This window comes from Limulus polyphemus, unplaced genomic scaffold (assembly GCF_000517525.1).
Source record: "Limulus polyphemus unplaced genomic scaffold, Limulus_polyphemus-2.1.2 Scaffold590, whole genome shotgun sequence".
Taxonomy (NCBI): domain Eukaryota; kingdom Metazoa; phylum Arthropoda; class Merostomata; order Xiphosura; family Limulidae; genus Limulus; species Limulus polyphemus.
Genome location: NW_013666200.1, coordinates 334,565 through 356,181, shown reverse-complemented (window position 1 = coordinate 356,181; position 21,617 = coordinate 334,565). Strand labels below are relative to the sequence as shown.

At 34.1% G+C, this 21,617-nt stretch overlaps 1 protein-coding gene across 6 annotated transcripts in view; it reads left to right on the top strand.

Moving 5' to 3' along the window:
* The window catches only part of LOC106459309 (RISC-loading complex subunit tarbp2-like), a 54,215-nt gene that overhangs the window by 23,749 nt on the left and 8,849 nt on the right, over positions 1-21,617 (top strand). For all 6 annotated transcript variants that reach the window (XM_022385768.1, XM_022385767.1, XM_022385766.1 and 3 more), the window contains 3 exons: positions 1,788-2,094; positions 12,512-12,726; positions 15,816-15,925. In XM_022385768.1, coding sequence (XP_022241476.1) covers positions 1,788-2,094; positions 12,512-12,726; positions 15,816-15,925 — 632 coding nt within the window. The remainder of the gene's footprint in view (positions 1-1,787; positions 2,095-12,511; positions 12,727-15,815; positions 15,926-21,617) is intronic.

Sequence of the window (21,617 nt, the reverse complement as noted above, 5' to 3'; positions counted from 1 at the left end):
AGTTCAGAAGCTATGTCGGGGGATTAAATCTCATTCTACTTTTTGGACTCCTTTGGAGGCAGGGCTTACATCAACATATTAGAAACTTTAGCTGTTTAGCATGCTTGAGTTTCTTCTTCATCTACACCACTATTCTGTGTTAGTTCAAACAGAAAAGTCTACAGTGATAGCTTACATCAACAGTTAAGGCAGTACTGGTTCTTGAAGTGTTTGCTGCAGTTCTCTACTTCCTTCACTTCATTGTGAACTTTGTTTTGGTTACACGCTAGAGGAGTTTTTAGCTATGGTTAATGCTCAGTACATGGAAGAAAGGCATAAGGCTTTATCACTTGTTATTCAACTAAAGTTGTGAAAAGTTGAAGTATACTTAGGGTATTGTAAAAAGAATGTTAGTGCTTTATCCAGTAGTATGTGGTCATTTAGATTTTTTTTTGATAGCTTGTTTCAGTCTGTTTTTCTTTAATAAGTGTTCTTTCTCAATAGTGCATGTGTTAATCAAAGCATGCCGAAGAAATAAAAATTCAATTCGGTATGCCTGGTTATCAACACTTGTGCTAATTGGTTGCTAGAATACCCATAGAATATTTACCATGTGAGATGCAAAATATGCACACAAAAAAAAGAGAAAAGTTACTACTTTCTTTGTCTTACTTGAATTTTACTGTATGCGTTATTGCTAGGATGTTTTGTACAGTTTTTACTGTATTTTGTTTCAATAAAACATTAGTTATTTAATCTTGATGGACTTCATGCTCTGTTAAAATTTGTAAGTTAGGTTTTGTAAGTCCTGGAATTTTTTTTTATTATTAGCTTGTATGAACTATGTTACAGTATTGCCAAAAAAACCCATTATATATTAGTTAGAGGGCATGTAGGATGATAAGATCTTTGCTGAGAAAATGCCTTTTTTATGAGTGTCCTTAACATGGTGCTGCCTATTATGAGATTGGTCCACTCCACTTGTTTCTCCCATGAATCAAGTCAGGTGATTTTTACTCTGGTTCTGGATTCTCCACAATGTTTGCTTCAGCACTTTTTTTTTTTATTGTTTTGATCTACACTATGTTGTTAAACTCCAACCTATAAACCCAACATTTGGTGAAATAGTGGCAGTTACGATGTTCTGGTTCGTTTCTCTATCTTGGTATGAGCATTCTGACTTTTAGTGTTTCAGAGGTAAGCCTACCTGTTTTGGATTTTAATTTTGTTTTAATTAAAATGAATCTCAAACAGGTACATACTGCTGAAATACACTCCCACCTCTCCACAGCCAGGAGGTCTTCACAACTCCAAAGAAAGAAATCTGGCTTTTGGTAGGAAACAAGAGTTTATGTATGTCCTTCTGATACATGTGCAATAATCATGTGGAAGATAAGACAGTGGGAAAATTTGGATAATTTGACACATGCTGTGCATTGTACAAGGACATTTAGAATCTAAAAACCACATGGTTGTTGACATCATGAGAGTAAATCAGTAAAGAAAGGCTTTTAGTTTTTAGTATCTTAGAAGTAAGTATCTGTTTGAAATTCATTTTAATTTTATAGATGTCAATTTCTGAAAAATCAAGTTTAACATGTTTAACAGGAAGTTTTAGTTAAAAACCTTATTTTATTATTAATTAAAAGTCTACTGTAATTTTTACTGACAACAAATATTCATTTATAATGAGCTTAGCAGGCAAATTAACAAAATTGACAGGCACTTGCCATGCTATTCTATTAGCTACAAGTATTTTTCATGGCTGTATAAATTATCTATGATAAATATTGTATTATAATTTCTAGGTATGGAAACACTGCCCCAGAAGACACCCATTAGCCTGCTTCAGGAGCTCTGTGCTCATCATGGACTGACTGCAGATTACAAAATGATGTCTGTTGAAGGATTAGTCCATGCACCTACATTCATGTTCAGAGTGGAAGTGGATAATGAATTTGCCACAGCCACTGGCCAAAGTAAAAAGAAAGCCAAGCATGCTGCAGCACAAGCTATTCTTGAGAAATTACTTGAAAGAAATGGGTTATTTAGTTCAAGTGTTAATGTACCAGATAATTTGTCTGTGAAAAGTGTACTGAAATCATCAGAGGACACGTAGGTACATTTAAAGCAATCAAAAAGTGATTATTGTTATACAGGTTGATATAAGTGATAAAATCAGTAATGAGTATTGATTACATAAATTAGTCTAACATAAAGTAATTGATTAATTAAAATCACAATTAATTTGATTAATGCCATGAAAATAATCAACTGATCAAACATAGTGTTTCTAATTATTTCAACTGTCCAGTAATTGAAGTATTTGCTTTATGATTTTTCAGTATAATTTTCAATTAATTCAAGTTTGTTTAGCTTATTCAATCATTTTCATGACTAAATGAAAGTAATCAACTAATCGAAATTAGGGTTTCTGATCATTGTCATTTTCTATTATTCCAAGTATCCAAGCATTAAAAATTTTGCAATTATATTTATTTGTTATTAAGTCGAAAGATTCACAATGGGATATGTATGTTCTGCCCACAGTGGGTATTGAAACCTAATTTTAGCAATATAATTGTTTTTATAACTCTCTCATTAGAGTATTGGATTAGTTTGTTTGTTTGTTTTTTGCTTCTTTTTTTTTACCCATCTTGTTGTTATCATTAATTAATTGAGTGTAATCAGTTAGAGACCAATTATTAATCAATCACCAAATTTCTCTATATACAAGTATTGGTGTTGAGTTATCAGTATTATTTTTTGTATAGCTGTTTCTATCCATTTATTTATTAAGGAAAAGTATGCACAAAATAAGTATTAGTAATTACAAAAAAGTTTTAAGCCATCTCTTGTATATGGACAAGTTATAAAAGGTTTTGGAGAACTCCAGTATTATAAAAAAATTCACAACTTTATATTGTTGCAGAACATGTTACAGTTGCTGTTTACTCTCAAAGCAATTCTTTTGAATTATTGAAGTTATAACGATTTTCATATCCTTTTGTTATTCATTAAAGAAAAAGTTGGTGTGATATTTTTAAAAACTTGATGAAACAGTTTTCATCAAAATATATATAAAAGTCTGCTGCAATATTTATTTGGCTCAAAATGAGAAAAGGAAATTGAAGAACCTTAGAAAAGCATGTGTTACATATCGATCTCACTATACTATATTGTTGCCTAAGGCATTCTATTGTTGGAAACACATCAATATTACTACAACAATAATAAATTTCATCAAGTAGCCAAGTTAGTCTGAAAAAGACGACATAAGAAAACATTACACTAAAAAAATGTGGTTTAATATGATAGTGATAAGTGTTGTAGAAAAACCTATAATAAAAACATTTTGCAAAAAAAATTGATATGCTGAATCAACTACAGTTTACCACAATCATAAAGACTTTTCATGCATAGTTTAGGAACCATTACAATTTTCAAACACAAGAACAGAAAAAGGGGAAGAGTGTAAGTAAGAATGAAAACTTATGAAATTATTGCATTATTAAGAAAGCAGGCTTTGATTCTTCACTTTATTTCACATGGTAATAAATGCTACACTGAAATGTCATAAGATACATCATTAAATCTAACCAATTCCACTAACTTGTCCACACAATGGTATTTACCATAATACAAAAGATATAAATAAATAAAACATAACCAAATGTCTGAGACAGCTCTGCCTCAAGCAGTCAAATGTAGTGCAAATATAAGGATATATAAAGAAAAAAAACATGACTTAGAGTCTGAGACTCTACAAAAATAAAATGTATGGCAAATATGAATAAATGTGGAATTCAAAATCAATTAAATTTGTATTTCAAACTCAAAATCTAATTGGGTCAAATAAAAATGCAGAATAATTAACCTTCAAAATGTGAACATTTGATCTCTTATGGATTTTGAGTAGAATGACTGATATGCATCATTTACTTTGAAAGTAGAACATAAAATCATAACTGTCCATATAATAAGTAGCTTCAGCTCAATAAGCACACAAAAGTTCTTTATACAAGTAATGTGTGCCCTTCTAGAAAATGATTGTTGCAGCAAATGTAACTCTTAAAAGAATTAAATTTTTCCTTTGAAAACCTCATCGCAGATTAAAACAATCATTTATCAATCTTTTGACAGATAACAAAACTGCATATATTGAAGAAAACCATTTACAGAAATAGAAGTTTTTCTTAATTCAAACTTTTCTATTAGTGCTTGTGTCATATGCAAATGTACAATGACTAGTATAGGAAGCCATGTTTAATACTGTTTTTCATAGATGCCTTATAAGCTTGTACCAGTTCCTGTTTGGAAATCCTTGTGACAGTTTAGTACATGTTTCATTTTTTTAACAATATCAAGGAGAAAATTGATTCCAAAATGAATTCATAGTGTACAGAATCTTGTGTTTGTTTTCTTATGAAAAGGCTTATTTGTAGATGCCATCAGGTAAGTTTTAATGGCAAATGTGAACCAATAGTTTCTCTTTCTCTAGGCTTTTTAAAAACACTTTTCAATAGATATTTTCATTTTACAAAAGTATTTGGGCAAGGCTGTTTTGTCCTCAATGTAACTTAACACTGTCATGCAACTTTACTTGATTTTCAACAGGTGCAGTATGCTTCAATAGTTATTTTCTAATATTATTATACAGTGCATTAGACCTAAAAATTTGTGGATACTCTAAATATTGCCTAGTAGAATGAATTTGAACTGCTTTGTCTCTAACAAACCTTGTGGCTTCCTCTGCAGACTTATTTTTCAAGTCATTGGTATTAGTAGAATGTACATCATAAAAGTTGTATGAGCCTTCTTCAATAAGATCTGGATCAAAAATAAAATGCTCGTGCTAAGTCTCATGAAACATGTTCCACTCTCATGTCATGATTGCTGAGCAAAGTGCAAATCTCATCCATTTTATGTTAAATCAGTATAAATGTTAATTAGTTAATTCATTATAAGAGTCTGTGGTCAATGAAAAGTTATTTTATAAGTAGCTTCTCCTTTGATTTTTTAATTTTTTGGTGGTCCCTTCTGAATGAAGATGCACATAGTTCCAAACTATTCATCTTTATTTTTGCTTGTCATAGGAAACCCAAGCATGACTATCCAATGATATTACATATAAACATAAATCTCACTCTTCGTAATTAATCAACCCTTTATGCTCTGTCTTCACGTCAGTATTCTCAGTTTTGTACCACAATTATGCTCCTTTTGAGATTCATTCATCTGCTCAATTATTGGCTGAATCTATAATTGTTTACTGATTCTTTTTCTCGGGAGCAAGGGTAGGATTTACAAACTTCAGGGGACTCTGAGGTTGCAATTGAGGGCAATCCTAGACACTGGAGAGAATTTCAATTTGCTTCTTCCTGTGCCTTCTTTTATTCAGTTTGCTTCTCAGTTCTACCTTGTGACAGTGGTAACTTTATGGACTTACAGTGCTGAAGTCCAAGATTTGATTCCCTATAGTGAACATAGCAGATTGCCCAACATTGCTTTGCTCTAACAAAACAAACTTTCCTGACAAAATGCTGTTCCAAACAATGGTAATAAGCTGCCTTTGATTTGTTTTCTTCAGTTAGTCCATCAAGAGTGTGATGTTTTAGGTCTTTCCCCAGTTGCTTTTGAGCCTGCACCTTATTTGATGGCTGTAAAGTCTGGAAGCAAATATTTACTTTTCCTCTCCATCCAAGGACATTGTGGTTCATGCAAGAAGTTTACTGCTCAGTTACGTGATGGGACAGCTATCCCTTATATGCCACAGTTATTGGAACTACATGGTTTAGCCTACCACTGCCAGGTGGAAGCATATTCAGACTCAAATAATACATCTGCTTCTCAAAATTAGGGATTCTAAAGCAGAGTTTGTAGTTAGCCTGCATAGATCACTGTCCCCTCGCGGGACAGTGGTAAGTCTATAGACTTACAACTCTCAACATCCAATGTGTTCTTTTCCAAACACTAAACTGTTGGAAGACTCTCAGGATCACCACCTTCATTGATGACAAGCTGGAACCATTGTTAGCATGAACACTGGTTCATTTGTCAGCTTCTACACTAGTCCCTGTTGTTGCTGGCATCTCAACTTTCAATAGCTTCTATAGGGGTCATAGTTCTGGCCCTGTTCGAGGGTCCCGGCCCCTGACATCAGCCTCTTGGTACATTTGTACCCAGAATAGATTCTGCCCATATCCAAGGGTTCTGCTGCTTGGTCAGAATGCCACTAGTGGCTTCGATGATTATTGTGTGCCTTTAAGGTCTGTGGGGCTCAGCTCTGAGGATTTCTGGGCATGTGGTAATCTTAACTGTGGAACCATGAGACAGGATTAGTTATTAAGTTCACATCTTCATCAGCATTATCCATGCAACCTTTTGGGTTTCTGTCTACTGCAGATCCTGGGATTTTTGGAACTTAGTTCTATGGCTATCAGAGTTTGGTGGTCTGGTGGTGAAGAGAGAGAGAGTTGTGCTAGTTCTTCCGGGGTTTTATTCTCATCGGTTGTTGTGCCTAAGAAGACAGGAGATTCATGTCTAGTCATCAGTCTTTTTAATCTATATCAATGCCTAGATTCTTCAAGGTTACAAGTGACTCATTCCTCAATCGAAGTTGGCATTTTTTTACTAGAATTGTGGATGTCCAAGTTTGATGTAGTTGGATCCAATCTGCACATTGCCATAGCAGTGGCATCCCACCACTATCAGCATTATTTTTTGTGCACAAGGGTTAGGTACTGCAATTCAGGGTTCTACCTTCAAACTAGCATCAGCACCATATGGGTTCTCATCCTCTCCATTCCCTAGCCCTGTGCACACACCATTCAGTGGATGGCTGGTTACTGCTGGCACCATCTTGTCAATTGTCAGAATGTCACACCTGGATTCTTCTTTCAGAGACAACCAAGGCTGGCTTTGTTCTCAGAGCTGTGACATCTATTCTTGCTCCAACTCTATGTCATCAGTCTTGGTATCTTTTTTTTATCATGTATCTCAGTCAGGCTCAGCTGACTCCCATCTATGTGCATGCTATGAAACAGGAAGCTAGACTCTTACTCACCATCATTCTCTCACTGCATGGATGGTCCTTCTCTTTTGGGAATCTGGGCATCACTTGAATCCCTCATGCCTTTGGGATGAGCACACAAGAGATCCTTTCACTGGTCTTTATGTGACCAAGGGATCATGAACATACTAAAATATGGGTTCCTCTTCCTCCACTTCATCCAGAGAATCATCTCTTCACGAATACCTCACTTCAGAGATGGGGTGCATATCCCAACATTAAGGAATTCCAGGGTCTGCAACATACGATGAGGTATCCCTACACAATCATTTAGTTCTTTTTGTAATTGGTCCAGAGCACCTTGTTTTCAAACCTTGGACCTCCTTTCTCAGGACCAATCGTTTTATATCACCCTAATAGCTTGCCATGGTTCATAGGTGATGACTGTGGTAGTTGATCAATTGTCTCAGATCAAACAGATTCTCCCAACAGAATGCATTGCAAGGTTTTCTATTGGATTGGTTCTCATTTTGAAACATTGATGATGGGTTAGTCACTCATTAGAACACCAAATACTGGCAATTTGGTTTTGTAGTAGCTTGCCTTTGGGCTTTGGTAATGGGTGCATTCTATCAGGACAGTATGGATATACAACTCTAGGACTTCCCTCCAATTCTTATGTTACCCAAGGTACTAACTATGATTTGTTCCAACCCATTGTTATGTCCTGTTGATTGCACCGGACTGGCAACTACACCCTGGTTTCTGCTTCTGTAGTACCATCAGGAGCGTCAACCTCTTTCACTTCCTCTTTGGCCATCTCTGTGGAGGCTGCTATGATCTGACATGGTACACCTGGCTATTCAGAAGCTTCAGGCATGTAAGATATGCAGTCCTTCACACAGTCTTGGGGTTTAATTTCTAGGGTTGCCATGTATCTGTCTCAGTCTTTGATTAGTCCCATGATGGACATTTATTCACGGAAATGGCACACATATTTGGTGTATTGAGAGGAGGTTGAAACCACTTCAATTAGAAGTGCCAACCATAACTTTTTTTTACCTGATTCTTTAGGAAGGGTTTTGCATTTTCCACAATCGCCCTGTATAAAGTGGCCTTATTGACTACCATTTGATACTCGAGACAAAATTAGAGTCTTCAGTACTCTCCGGCTTCCTCAAGTCACTTTGGTTCCTTTGTCCCAAACAACCATTTGAGTTACGTAACTGGTATATTAAGGTTACATTACATGCCCTTTCTCAATGCCTGTTTGTGGCCTTAGCCTCAGATGCCATATATCACCTTTACCTGAAGGTTTATTTTTCATTACTGCTGACCTACAGATACCACCAGTCAGAATGGTTTGCGCTGATGCTTTATCATTCTACCTAAGTCCTCAGACTGATTCTTCTTCCCTAAGACGCTGTCAGCTACTGAAGGGGATAAATCCTTTTCACCAGTTCATCTGATCGCTATTTCTCACTTCTTTGACCAATCAGATTTCAATCATTGTTATGTCCAGTGAGGGTCTTGAAGGTATCGTTGCCTGCACTAATACCTTTAGAAATGTTAGACAATGACTTTTTATTCATTGAGATCATTTATCCCTGGTTGCATTGATGAAATGGGTATGAAATTGATCCATATCTTTTATTTTGGGCTCTCTTTGAAGGCGAGGAATCTTCTGCTAGTCACGTTTGATCAGATTTGTCACATTTCAATGTCCTTAGTGACCTGATTGAATTGTCAATTGGAGGACATTGTGCAGGCTAGTATGTGACCTCCCCCCAATACTTTTATCTTGCATTATTTGCAGGATCTGGCAGTATCTTCATCTGGGGGTGTTTGACTACCTTCTATAGCTATCTTAACTGCTTTTACTAGATTATACAGAGGGGTGAGTATTTTCATTGTTGTGCTTGTTTTTTTTTTTACCTTTCAGTGTCCCTTACCTCATTTTCACAGATTCTACTCTGTGGCGAGTTTTGTCCAGAAGGATGTTCTTTTATCAAACCAATTCTCCACTAGCAATCACTAATTCAATGTACTTTATATAGGTTGCAACAGGCTCTGTAGAAATGAGGTGTTCCATAAGAACACCTAGAGGCTCACCAGGAGGTATTACTGTACTATGCTGGACTGCCACTCATGGACTATCATGAGTAAAGGATAAGGGGATCCTGCCGATCAGCTGATTGAATAAATTGGGGTTGGTTTGCTTTTAAAAATTTGGAGAACTTGGTTCACTTATTGCACTGTTCCTCAGGGCTCCCTGATGAGCACTACTCTCTAGAATCTACTAGTGGAGCTAGGGAGTTCTTACCACACCCAGTTTTCAGTGATTGGAGTGATGGATAGAGGCTTTTCTACCAGAGTGTTAGAGTGAATTTACTCCACTCTTGGAAAAGATGGCAAAGTTGGGTGCCCTTCTATCTGGATTTCTGGATGTTTTATCCCAGATGTTGGTAGGAGAGGCATCAGCCTACTCATAATACTGGTTCAGATTTGATGCTCAGCTGTCCAGTTGGATTGTGCATGGTTCTTCTTTTTGATCAATATTGGTTCAGTACATTGTTCATGGAAGAGGGTCCATTGTCTCATAATTCTGAAAGCAGAGTTATCTCATCCTGGGTCCTTGTTTGAGCACAGTTTGTTCCATGTCTTCCCCATAATTTTGGGGACAAATGGAATTTACCTTGCCCACATGGTTGGGGAGTAAAGATGAGTGTTCATAATTCCAGACCAGATGAGTTCTGTTTCCTCAGGTTGATTAAAGCATACAAGATCCCATCATTCCGAGTTTGAGGTGTTGCCTTTCGAACTTCTTCAGGTGGAAGAGAAGGCTTGTCCATTTCTTGTGATTCCAGCGGCTCAGAATGCATCACTATGGCTACAGGTTGGGATCCACTCTTGCAGTTCAATTGTCCTAGCCACCAGCATTATAATTCCAATCCTGAACAGTGGAACCTCAGCTATCTGGTTGGGGCCTGTCCAGTAGTGATGATAAATCATGTAAAGTTCCACTCACACTACATGAATTAAGTTCCAGGTGAAGAGCATACCTGTTCTGGATGTAGTGTGGTTCCCTCACTCGGGTGCCAATCTTCTATTGACACACCCATCATTTATGTAGATGCTTTCTGTATGGAAAATGCCCTCACCAGCCACTCCACCTTCTTAGTGTGGGATTCTAGCTATAGTGTGAGAGGAGCTAAGTATATTTTGGAAGTTAACATTTTCTTAAATCAAAAATGTAATACTTCAGTAATACTTGCATCGTTCCTCCCCACTAAGAGTCAGTGTTAGAGACTGTAGATTGAGTCAGTCTCGAAAAAGTGATAACTTTATCTGAATGAAGTGCTTATATACAGTACCAGGATAGAAAGCATGTTGACTTTGGGTATAAAAGACTGGAGCAAACAAGAAAAATCAGACAAATGTTTAGATGTGCAAAGGAAGAAACTCTGGCAGTTGAGTAATAGCTGTAGTGTGATAGGATGTAAGTATTATTAAAAATACATTTTCGATTTAAGAAAATGTTAACTTTTCAAACCTGTTTATACCACCGCCAATATCCCATTGTTGGCTATGCACTAGTACTGCTCACCAAATTGATCCTTGTACCAAAATAAGAAAGGGTGCCATAGGTGAAGAAGTACCTTCTTTTGAGTGTCCTTTTAGTCAACTTTTATGTAAGCCTTGTCTGCTTTATATCTTCTTCCTGGACTCCAGATCTAAGAATTTTTTTGTTGTTCTAATTACTAGTTCTTCTTTTCTTAGCTCCATTTATTTAAAGTCTAGATATCTTAAATTCCTGCCTTATAGTTGTAGTTCATTTGGTTCCAACCTCCTTTATCACAAGTTATCCTTTAAGTGAACAAATTGTCAAATATCTTTCAGATATGGAATCTGCTGACTATCATTTTCAAAGCAATTAAATGGTATAATACTCTCTAAGCTGTCAAATATAATTTAGATATGAATCTGCTTTAAATCCTCAGACTATTAAGTACTTTTCAGATCATCAAACTGCTGAATTATCAAGTATTATTTGGATCAAAATGTCATGTATCATCTTTGAGGTTTCATAAAGCATGCTGTATTAATGAATTTTGATGTAAGAGTGCAGTAAATCATCAATCTGGATAATTATTATTGGTTGCTGGTGTTTCTAAGTGAGTGAGTTCACAACATAAGTGACCAATGTTTAATTAAGGTTAATCAGTGTGGTTCACGTGATCATTTCTACCAATTACAGTTTCTATATGGTGGCTGACTTTCTTATTTTACACCTATTGGTCAATCCAAATTCAAATACTATTCCCATGACAGGTCTATTCAAACCACACATTACTACCATAAATTCTGAGTAGAATATTGGTAACTTTGAGTTAATATGGCCAACGGCTAATATAAAATTACCTGTATGATGATGAAGAGTACAATGAAATAATTCTTACTTGTTTCATCTGATGTATTAATCAAATAAGTTTGTAAATGTCAAAAAATAATCACAAAACCTTTCTTTTTTATTTAAATAATTAATTCTACAGCATCTTTGGAGTTCATCTAGGTTTATGTTCTGATTGGACCATCCTTGTTATCATTGTATGGGAAAAGTTTGGTCAAAATCTTGATAATAAGGCATGGATGCTATGTATGTCTTGCCAGAGAAAATATGCAGTGTTAACTTTGTGGTCAAGTTTTAAATCCATTATGATCCTGCTCCTCCAAAGACAATTCTTGGGCAATATTATACATCAATATTACCCTCACATTCTGAAGAATATTGTAAGTGAATTTCATTAGAATTGGATAACAAATCTAAATAGTATAGTAAAATTTTACATTTTTAGAATTAAAATGAATTTCAAACAGGTACTTCCCTCTGAAATACTGAAAGTCTTTTATTGTTGAGTATGAACTCATGCTGTCAATATCAAACACAATGTCACTCAATTTTTGAATGTTCTTTACAAATCTGTATATCATACACATTACTTATCCATAATACTCCACCTTCCACATGACTTATTGCATATGCATCAGTGGATCATATGTAAGATCTGTTTTATAACCATAAGGTAGAGATTTGTTTGAAGGTTGCACTCATTGATGAAAATCTGGTTGTGGAAGGGAAGTTCACTTTTAATTTTTTTATTTCTAAAAAATATATAAATTAAATCGGGTGGACTTACCTCTGGAATACTAAAAACCAGAATACCCAGAGGTAGGTATATTTCAAGACCTAAAATTTGCAACTTTGAATGACAAAAGTCTGCTTGGTAGCCTGGGAACGTAATGGATGTTTGATAATGTTAGAACTAAGTGGTTGCACTCTGAGATATACAGATAGATAATTTTATATTTCATCAGTTAACAACCACATTTTATTAGAAACTTTTTTTTCTTTACACCTTATTCTCATTTGTTGTAGCTATCACATAATTTTTTCATGTTAGTACATGTGTTATAATGACTTTTTTTGTATTCATACTTAAACTCCATGGTTTTCTCTAGGAATTGTGAAAAGGCTGTATCTCCAAGTAGTGATGGAATAACTGGAAATCCTGTTGGAACACTGCAGGAACTCTGTATGAAAAGACACTGGGAACCTCCTTTATATGAAACTGTCCAGGAAGAAGGACTCCCTCATGAACGAACCTTTGGAGTCCAATGCCAGGTGAAAGTACGAGATCAAAATGTTACAGAAGATAAGGAAATAAAAGAAATAGGTAATTTTAGCACAGTTTCTGGAAAATAAAGAAGTAGTAAGGCAGTTCATGAAACTTAAGATTCTCTAAGGAGCCTTCTTTTACACTCCAAATGTTCTGTTCATAAAATATGGAGGTATCCCAATATAAAGTTAGTAGTAAAATCAAAACAGCTAAAATGAGATGTGATTAAAAACAAGCACTAACACAGTGTTCAATGTTTCATTGATGTTGATGCCAGTATTGTCAGAAATACTATAAATACAAGAGGGAATCCTCCATAGCCACTGCACTTGAAATTCTTTTAGGCAGAATTAGAGTAAATTAATCTGTGAGACCTCTTTTTCCTTTTTATTACCTATATTTTAGTGCACCAGCAATACCAAATGTGGGGTGTGTGTGTATATATACCCGATTTGATTTTATTACTCATCACGATCTCTACCAGTCTACCCCAAATTGAAATTCTTTCAGTGAGGATGAGAGTAAATTAATCTATGAGATCTTGGGCATGATCAAATACATCAGTCAAAAGGGTTTGACCTCCTGAGTCCATATCTGTAATTAATCTCAAATCGGTCAAGACATGAAGGAGCTGTGAACTAAAAATTTGTCCTTGAAAAAAAACTCTGAGCCATTCTTTGAGCCTCTATGCTGCGAATAATTTATTAGTAAAAGTGACGTGATGTTCAAGTGATGTAAGTATAGGGGTAACAACAGCATGTTGATTAATAGGAACTTCAATGCAAAAACAATAGAGCTTCTTTTATTTTTCAGTATTATTCTGTTCTTATATGTAAGAGTATATTTTACAGCTTCATGTCAGTTTGAGAAATTAATTGATATAATCAATTAACTATGAGCTTTGATTACATTGATTTGTATCACAAAAATAAACTAATGGTAATTAGTGTTTTCAGTTATTACTGTTTTCGAGTATCCAAGCAATTGAAATATTGCCTGTATGATACATATTAAAAATTTACATAATTGTTTTTTATATCCTCTGAAGTTAACAAATAGATGTTGATTAAATAAAACACTTATTTAAAAGGTTGGACTAAAATCTAAAATTTGGTTATAGTGTATAAGAAAACAGTCCTGCTGAACTTGTCTAAACAATACAATAAACTTTACACGTAGTGACTAAATTAAAATTATAATAGATGTGTATATCTTGATTCACTCTTCTTTTTTTTTATCCCATCACAAGTATATATAAATAGTCAAATTCATAACTTGAACTTTAACGCTTTTATTTACAAAATGCATACCATATCTCACATGATTGTCCAACACTGAGTTGTAAAGTTTGTCTTTTACCTTTATTTTTACTGAACTTTTGTTTTGGAACTGCAACACTCTAAAATGATAAATTGTGAAAGAGGCATTATAAAATTTAAAGTAGGTATCACAAGCATTGATTTCATGTGTAAGAAGTTACATACTAAGATATTAATGTGTCATATTTATTTCAAAAAAATGGTAGAACATCTTATAGGTATTGCTAGATCTGCACTGGTATTACATCTTTCTGATGACATAGGTAGTAAATCAGACTCATCAACTGCCCCCCATTGGCACAGTAGTAAGTCTGCAGACTTGTAACACTATAAAGGAAGTTTAAATACTCATGGTGGGAACAGCACAGATCGCCTGTTACAGTCCAGACCCCCATACTGGTCAACACGATATAGCAGTCAACCCTTAATTACAGCCATTTTGGCTCAGTCACAAATATTTCCTTTTATTTTATATTTGTAAAACATCCATTATTATGGGCACTCGTATTGCAGTCAACTTGGCTTGTGGTCACCTGTTTCCCACTCCCAAGTGGTCTCTTTGAACTCAGTTTTGTGACCAAGGCCGGCTCTCACCTGCTGCTGCCCAATTGAGACCTGTTAATCAAAGTGAGGCCACTACCGTACATTGACTGATAGCAGCCATGTCTTGTAGGTGTTATAAACCAGGTAACCATTGATGTTCCCTATTAATGGCATGCTAATCCTACCTGATGCTTCACATCTCATGCTACACTAATGATCACACATACACGACCAAACAAACAGTATGTTTTCACACTCTTTTAAACTTTGTCATTTGTGAACAAAAGATTTGTTCAAAGGGGAACATTTGCTCATTCATTTCAAGTTTTATCACCTTTCCCTCCATTTTGCAATAAATAGAGCTCTGTTTTCTCAGCCAAATGTGAGTACAACATTCTGTATCAAACAGGAACATAGAAAGATGTGTTGTTGGGGTATGTACTGTGACCTCAGTTTAATCCCAGAATTGATCCCATACAGTGACACCCGGTAATACGACCACCCCCGCTATGCAGCCATTAATTGCTTAGACCCACAGCTGACCAGATAAATGGGGCTGGACTTTATGTAGATTTGTGCTTAACTACAAACAAACAGACTGATCAAACCTAAAATTTCATCATTTTGTTGTCATTTGACTGAAATGTGCTGGACAGGTAAATTTTTTCTTCTTATTCACTGGTCAGGATGGTTTCAAAACTTTGCTTGCATTTTTTAAATTCTAAACTGTTACTCTATTACCTGTATTATGTACACATTATGATGACATAAAAATGTGATCTTCAACCATTGATCAGCTTGTTATTCCCACAAAAATGGGTGAAATAGTGAGGGTCTGCTAATCTAGTATCACCTACAGTATGTTAACTTCATTCTGATGCTGAAATTGAGATTTCAGTTATAGTATATGCATACTAAAGGATTATTATTAATGTATTTTCTGAATATTTTCTAATTATTTATCTAAACAACATCAAAAGAAAGTACATAATAAGAATTTCCAATTCTAGGAAGTGTTTTTCTCCAGTTGTTTTTCTCTTACTGCCAACCAAAGTTTACACTTGGATGGACATTGCCATTATTAAATCAGAAATAGTTAATACTATCTCTTTGTGCCAAATAAATGATCTTAGAAGGATTGAAAGAATTATCATATTATAAACTGATAATAGTGAATTGTTTTTTGTGTGCTTGAAATTTTGCAGTTTTTGATTATTTACTTGATACTTCATAAGCAAGGTCATAATTCCAAATGGTACTTCATGAGTATAATTTTTGTTATAGGTATAGGAAAATCTAAACGATTAGCTAAGCGCCAAGCTGCTTTCAGAATCTTACAGATATTAGAAGGTGTGGAGGTTGCTGAACAAGAACTACCCGTGAAGCCAATTCTGGTAAGTAGCTATAGATAAAGCTGGTGTTTAATTTTACATTTAAGTTATATTAGTAGACTAGTAAATTAACCTATGTATTCTTGAAAAAGACCTAAACAATTTTTAGTAGCGAAAGCAAGATATGATACACTATTTCCATAATCTTCTAGTTGAAATTGGCTTTTGGCTAACTAAGAGAACAGTGCAAAAAAAGTTGTTGTGTCAAAGCTGACACAACAAACTTTCTCATTCTGTCGGCTTAAATATTTAGTAGTAGGAAGCCACAAACCAAGAAGAGTCGTGTAATTTTAAAAAATAGGTTAAAAAAAAGTCAAGAGAAAAATCAAGAAATCATCCCAAAACCTGGAAAAGTATGCTCTCCAATTTTTTCTTGGAATATGCACACAAATACATACCCATGCTTTTTTAGCTGTATCAGTTATTGGTATATTTTAATATAAACAGACAGTCACTCTATGGTAATTTATCTGATGATAATTATCTAATTTGCTGTTGATAGGTTAGATCATTTGAGATAGTTATCCCCATCTAATTATTTGAAGTTTTCACTCTTGGCCGATCTCAGGAATGATAAGTTTATCACAGTTTGAGATGCAGTGATGTTGTTAGCTGGTTGTTCAGCTTCAGTTTTAGGAGCATTTCTTTTTTCCTTAATGTCCATTCATCTATCACTGACTTTATTGCTTTGAAGTTTTCAATGTTGGGTTCTCACTGCAGTCTTTGTTTAGATAATTGTAAATTCCAAAGCTCTTTGAAAGGCTGTTTTGTGCATGTTCCTTGACTCTGGTAGCTACGGTTCATGTCGTTGATCCAATATAGCCATGCCTACAGCATGGACATGTGTATTGAAACACCACCAGCAATCTTTTTAAAGGAGATATTTTGTCTTTAAAGGGGAAAAAATTGCATATTCATTTGTTTTGCTTAAAGATCACTCTTAGTGTATCTTTGGTATAAGTTGATTACAGAATGTTCTTGATTTTTCTTTTTTGTTTGATGCCGTGAGAACAAGTGCAGAGTAACACCAAGGTAACAGAACATTTGGGAACGTTGAAGTCTGGAATCTTAGGATCGTAAACTTTATTAATATGTTCAAAAATACTTTTGTTGATGAATGCTAGAGGGAAGCCATTTTTAATCAAGTATTTTTTAATTTTGATTACTTCATTATGAAAATTACGATAAGGGCTATTAAGTTTAATATGCCCTATGAATTAGAACGTTTAATAAATTAATTTTGTAACAATCTGGTATGAGAGTACAGACTAGAAAATGTTGGTTTGTGGTAGTGTCTGGTTTCAAAATTGTTGTTCAGGTTGTTGACCTCTAGATCTGAAAAAGGCAATTTAGATTCTTCTGTTCTTCAACTATAAACTTGATATTCCTGTGTTTAGAATTTAAATAATCTTAACTTTTTGACGTGGCTCTGATCTCTGAATACAATAAAAGTGTCATCAGTGTATCTCTTGTAAACTAAAGGCTTAAATTTGGACCAACAGGATTGTAATTAGTTTTGTGATAAGACAACAATAAATTAGCTAATATAAGAGCAAGTAGTGAGCCCATGGCCCACTGTCAATTTGGTCATATGTCTTATTATTAAATACACTAAATGAGATTCTGTGGTTGGAATTTGAGGTAGTTTCATGAATTGATTTTTAGTTAAGCCGTTGATTTTAGTGTCGTCAGGAAATAATATATCTCCTTAACTTGATTACTTTATCAAGCAGGACTCAGTATCCAAACTGGTGATTTATACAGATTGATCAAGTTTCAATTATTTGACAAAATCAGAGAAATCAAAAGAATCTTTGGTGGTAAAGTCATTCTTTGTAAATGGAAGTAACAACTTACTTAAGAAACTAGCTAATTTATAACTGTGTGTTCTTATGTTAGATACAGTAGGTCTGGGTACACCTAGGCAGACTATATAGAATATCACTGTATGATCCCACAAGTCTAATCTGATTGTATACTTGATCAATAATAACATTTTCTTTAGTTCTAATAGGAGTCTTTGAAGTTTTCTCGCTATTTTGGTGGTATTTTTATCCAACACTTTAAAGTTACCGGAATCATTTAAGATGGCATAGAATTTATCAAGGTAGTCTTGTTTATTGAGAATGACAACTCCATTCCCTTTGTCCAGATTTAAGAGCACTAAATTATCTAAACTTTTTAAAGTATTCAAGGCTGCTGCTTCGTCATTTGACAGATTATGGTTATATTTTTTAAGTTGATAAGTGTAGAAACCAGATAAAGCTATTCCTGTGACAATATTGTCAAAAGTGTATCCATTTTCAGTCCATATAGCTAAAGGTTTCACATTAGTCAGTAATTTTTCACAATTTACAAAAGTTGGTGTATTTTATTTTATCAGAAGTGATAGAGAAGTTTGAACTACATGATAAAACCCTTTTCTCAGGTCTGTTAAAACATGATTAGATAGGTTATGTATGACTTCAGATCCTTTCTCAGTGAACACTTCTCTTTTTAGCTTGTGTAATTTTACAGCACCAAGGATATTGATGGCATTTTTCAAATGTGCTATGGTACAGCATGAAGGAGATTGATGGCACGTTTCTAAATGTTCCATGGTTTGAGTCTCAGTGGTTTGTTTTAAATATATGTAATCTGAGTAACTAATGTGTTGTTTTAACTCTGAGAGTCTGAAAACAAATTACTCAAGTAATTTGTTTGTTTTTTTGGGAATTCTTTGTTTAAAAATTTTTTCTAGACAATATGGTATTGCTTCTTGAACCTTAGGTTGATGTTGGAAACTTTAAAATGTAAAAATTTAGGACATAAATCAAAATCTTTGCATTCTTTCAGAAATGCAATGCTTAATAAATTCGTTTGAAGTTTTGTATATGCTTTTTCAGCATTCCTATACAATTTTAATGTTTAGATACCATAGTGGTTTACTATGACAGTAGTGGCAGATAAGTGTTTTGGAAACCTGATTTTTAGAAATAAACAAAAAATGAATATGAAAAATGCATATTATTATAAACACTAAGTACATATATAACAATATATATGTGAAATTTCAACTGTACTTTGCATAAAAATTCAGAGTACTTCCACCCTCAATGATCTAATAATCTATATATATATAAAGCACAAACATTTGTGTGTCTGCCTGTTGTCTAGCTATTCCTTGTTCACTGGGCCAATCTCAACCAAACTTTGTGGGATAATAGTTTGGAACAAGAGGCATTTTAATGGGTGGTTCACAACCTCCTCCATAAAGCATGCTGCAACATCTAAATAATGAATAGAATTTATAATAAAAACTACTCAATCTAGTGTAACATTATATCTTGTAACAATGCAATGAAATTTGGAGTTACTAAGATTAAGCATTTTGAGGACTTAAGGGTAGAACATCAGTAAAAATTTCAAATGGCTCAGCAATAAGTCTGAAGGCTCATAATGCTAAAAACCAGGTTTTGATACCCATAGTGGGCTCAGCACAGGTAATCCATTGTGTTGTTTTGTGCTTAACAAAAGGTAGACAGAGAGTGTTTGTGAGGTCAGCCTAGTTTTATTTGTTTTAAATGAGGAGCATAATACATATTAGATTTCAAAGTGAAGTGTCACCTTTGTTTCAGATTTATTATAAACATTCAAATTTTGATGACATATCTAGCCAGAAATTACATGTGCATGTCATTGCAATGTTTCAGCTCCATCTGCATGTCTGTAATTAAATTCAAAAAGAAGGCTGAACACAGTTTTTTAAATAAGTTTAACACCTAAGTAATAATATATAATGCATATTGTGTATACAATATATAGTAGTTATATGAATAATACAAATAATCAGTAACAAAGAAATCCAGTTTGATTAAATGCACACAGTTCAAAAATTTATATAAAATGTCACAAAAGTCTATGACAACAAGGATGACAACAAATGGCTGGTTTCCCAGTTTTTCTGAATGATAGTAAAGTTAATTCAAATAAAAAAATAATAAATAGATAAATAATCAATGTTAAAAATGAAATAAGTAATATTGTGTTATTAATTCTTACTCTAAAAATCAGACTTGTAAATGACTTAAATGAAATTGATGATAATTACAATTCACTTACTTAATCTAGCTTACATCATAACAGTCATTGTTCATAAAATCTAATGATATATCACCTAGACAACTAATATGTCTGTTGTATTCTAGCTGGTCTGACAAGCCCTGTTATTGAGCAAAAGGCCTTCTGGTAACTGGATGCAGTTTGACATATTATAATGTATTCTGTACTTTAAGTTCTTAGGATTTATGTGTTGGGTATGTGACCATGGACAGTCATGCATAGAGTACTCAAGTAATATTCTTTTCTAAGTTACAGATACTTTATAATATATACATTTTATATAACAAGACTGAAAAAATGCCATTTTTCAACCTAGAAAAATAAGTAAGTCTGATAATATCTATATTTAATTGTCATATCAAAATAATGGTGAACTCTCTGGATGCATGAAAATGTACAAACATGGAATGGTCTTAACTAGTTTTAAATGATCACCAATTAATTGCTTGTAAGTGTGCAAGTTGCAATAACCTTCGTGAGCTTTTGTCTTTCAGGGTAAAGTTTGAAGGTAGGTGTTCTGGTGTCTAGCTGACATGAAAAATGTGCTGTGTGCATATAATTGATTATGTATGAATAATTGAAGAAAAGAAAAACGAAAGTACTGCATTACAATTGAAATAATAATACAGCTTTTCATATTCCACAAATTGATGTTCCAAATGAGACGATTACTCTTATGTTAGAGAACAGATGGTTGAATTTAAAGTCAACTTAATGAAATGAATGTATATATACGCAAATGCAGTTAATAAGACCAGCTATTAAGAGTCAAGCTTTACTTAACTTTAAAAACAGTATGCCAGAAGGAAAGTATTAATTTGTTTTTAACAAATTTACATATTTGTTCTGTGACAGAATATGTGAGAGGAAAGTTGGGAAACCTAAAAATTGATAAATCCCCTGGACCAGACAACTTTTATTGTGGAATTTTAAAGGAACTTCAATATTTTATTTGTGAACTGCAAGCTAATATGTTTTATTGGTCATTGAGTAGTGGAAGATTGGAAGTTGGCTAATGTTAGTCCAATATTTAAAGGAGGTGATAAACATTGTCCAGGCAGTTATAGACCAGTTAGTCTTATATCAGTAGTTGGAAAGGTTTTGGAGAGTGTGATTAAAGATGCATTGCAGAGTCACTTAAAACAGTTTGATATAATGTTAAAGAGCCAGCATAGTTTTACTAAAAGAAAGTCTTGTTTAATAAATCTTCTGACATTCTTTGAGGATGTTACTGCAAGAGTTGATGAAGAACATACTGTGGATTTGGTTTACCTTGATTTTCAGAAAGTGTTTGATCAGGTGCCTCAAGACTTGTTACAAAAATTAAATCTGTGGGTGTGGGGGAAATGTTATTAAATTGGCTGGAGAGTAGAAAGCAGAAGAGTAGTAATAAATGGAGTTAGATCTGATTGGATCAGGGCTCCTTGGTGGATCCTCTACTGTTTGTGATTTTTATTATTGATATTGACTTTAGAATGATTACCAAAATTTTGAAGTTTGCAGATGATATTAAGATTTTTGGGGTGGCTTACTGTATAAAAGATGCTGCAGACTTACAAGGAGATTTAGATTGTTTGATGCATTGGGCCAATAT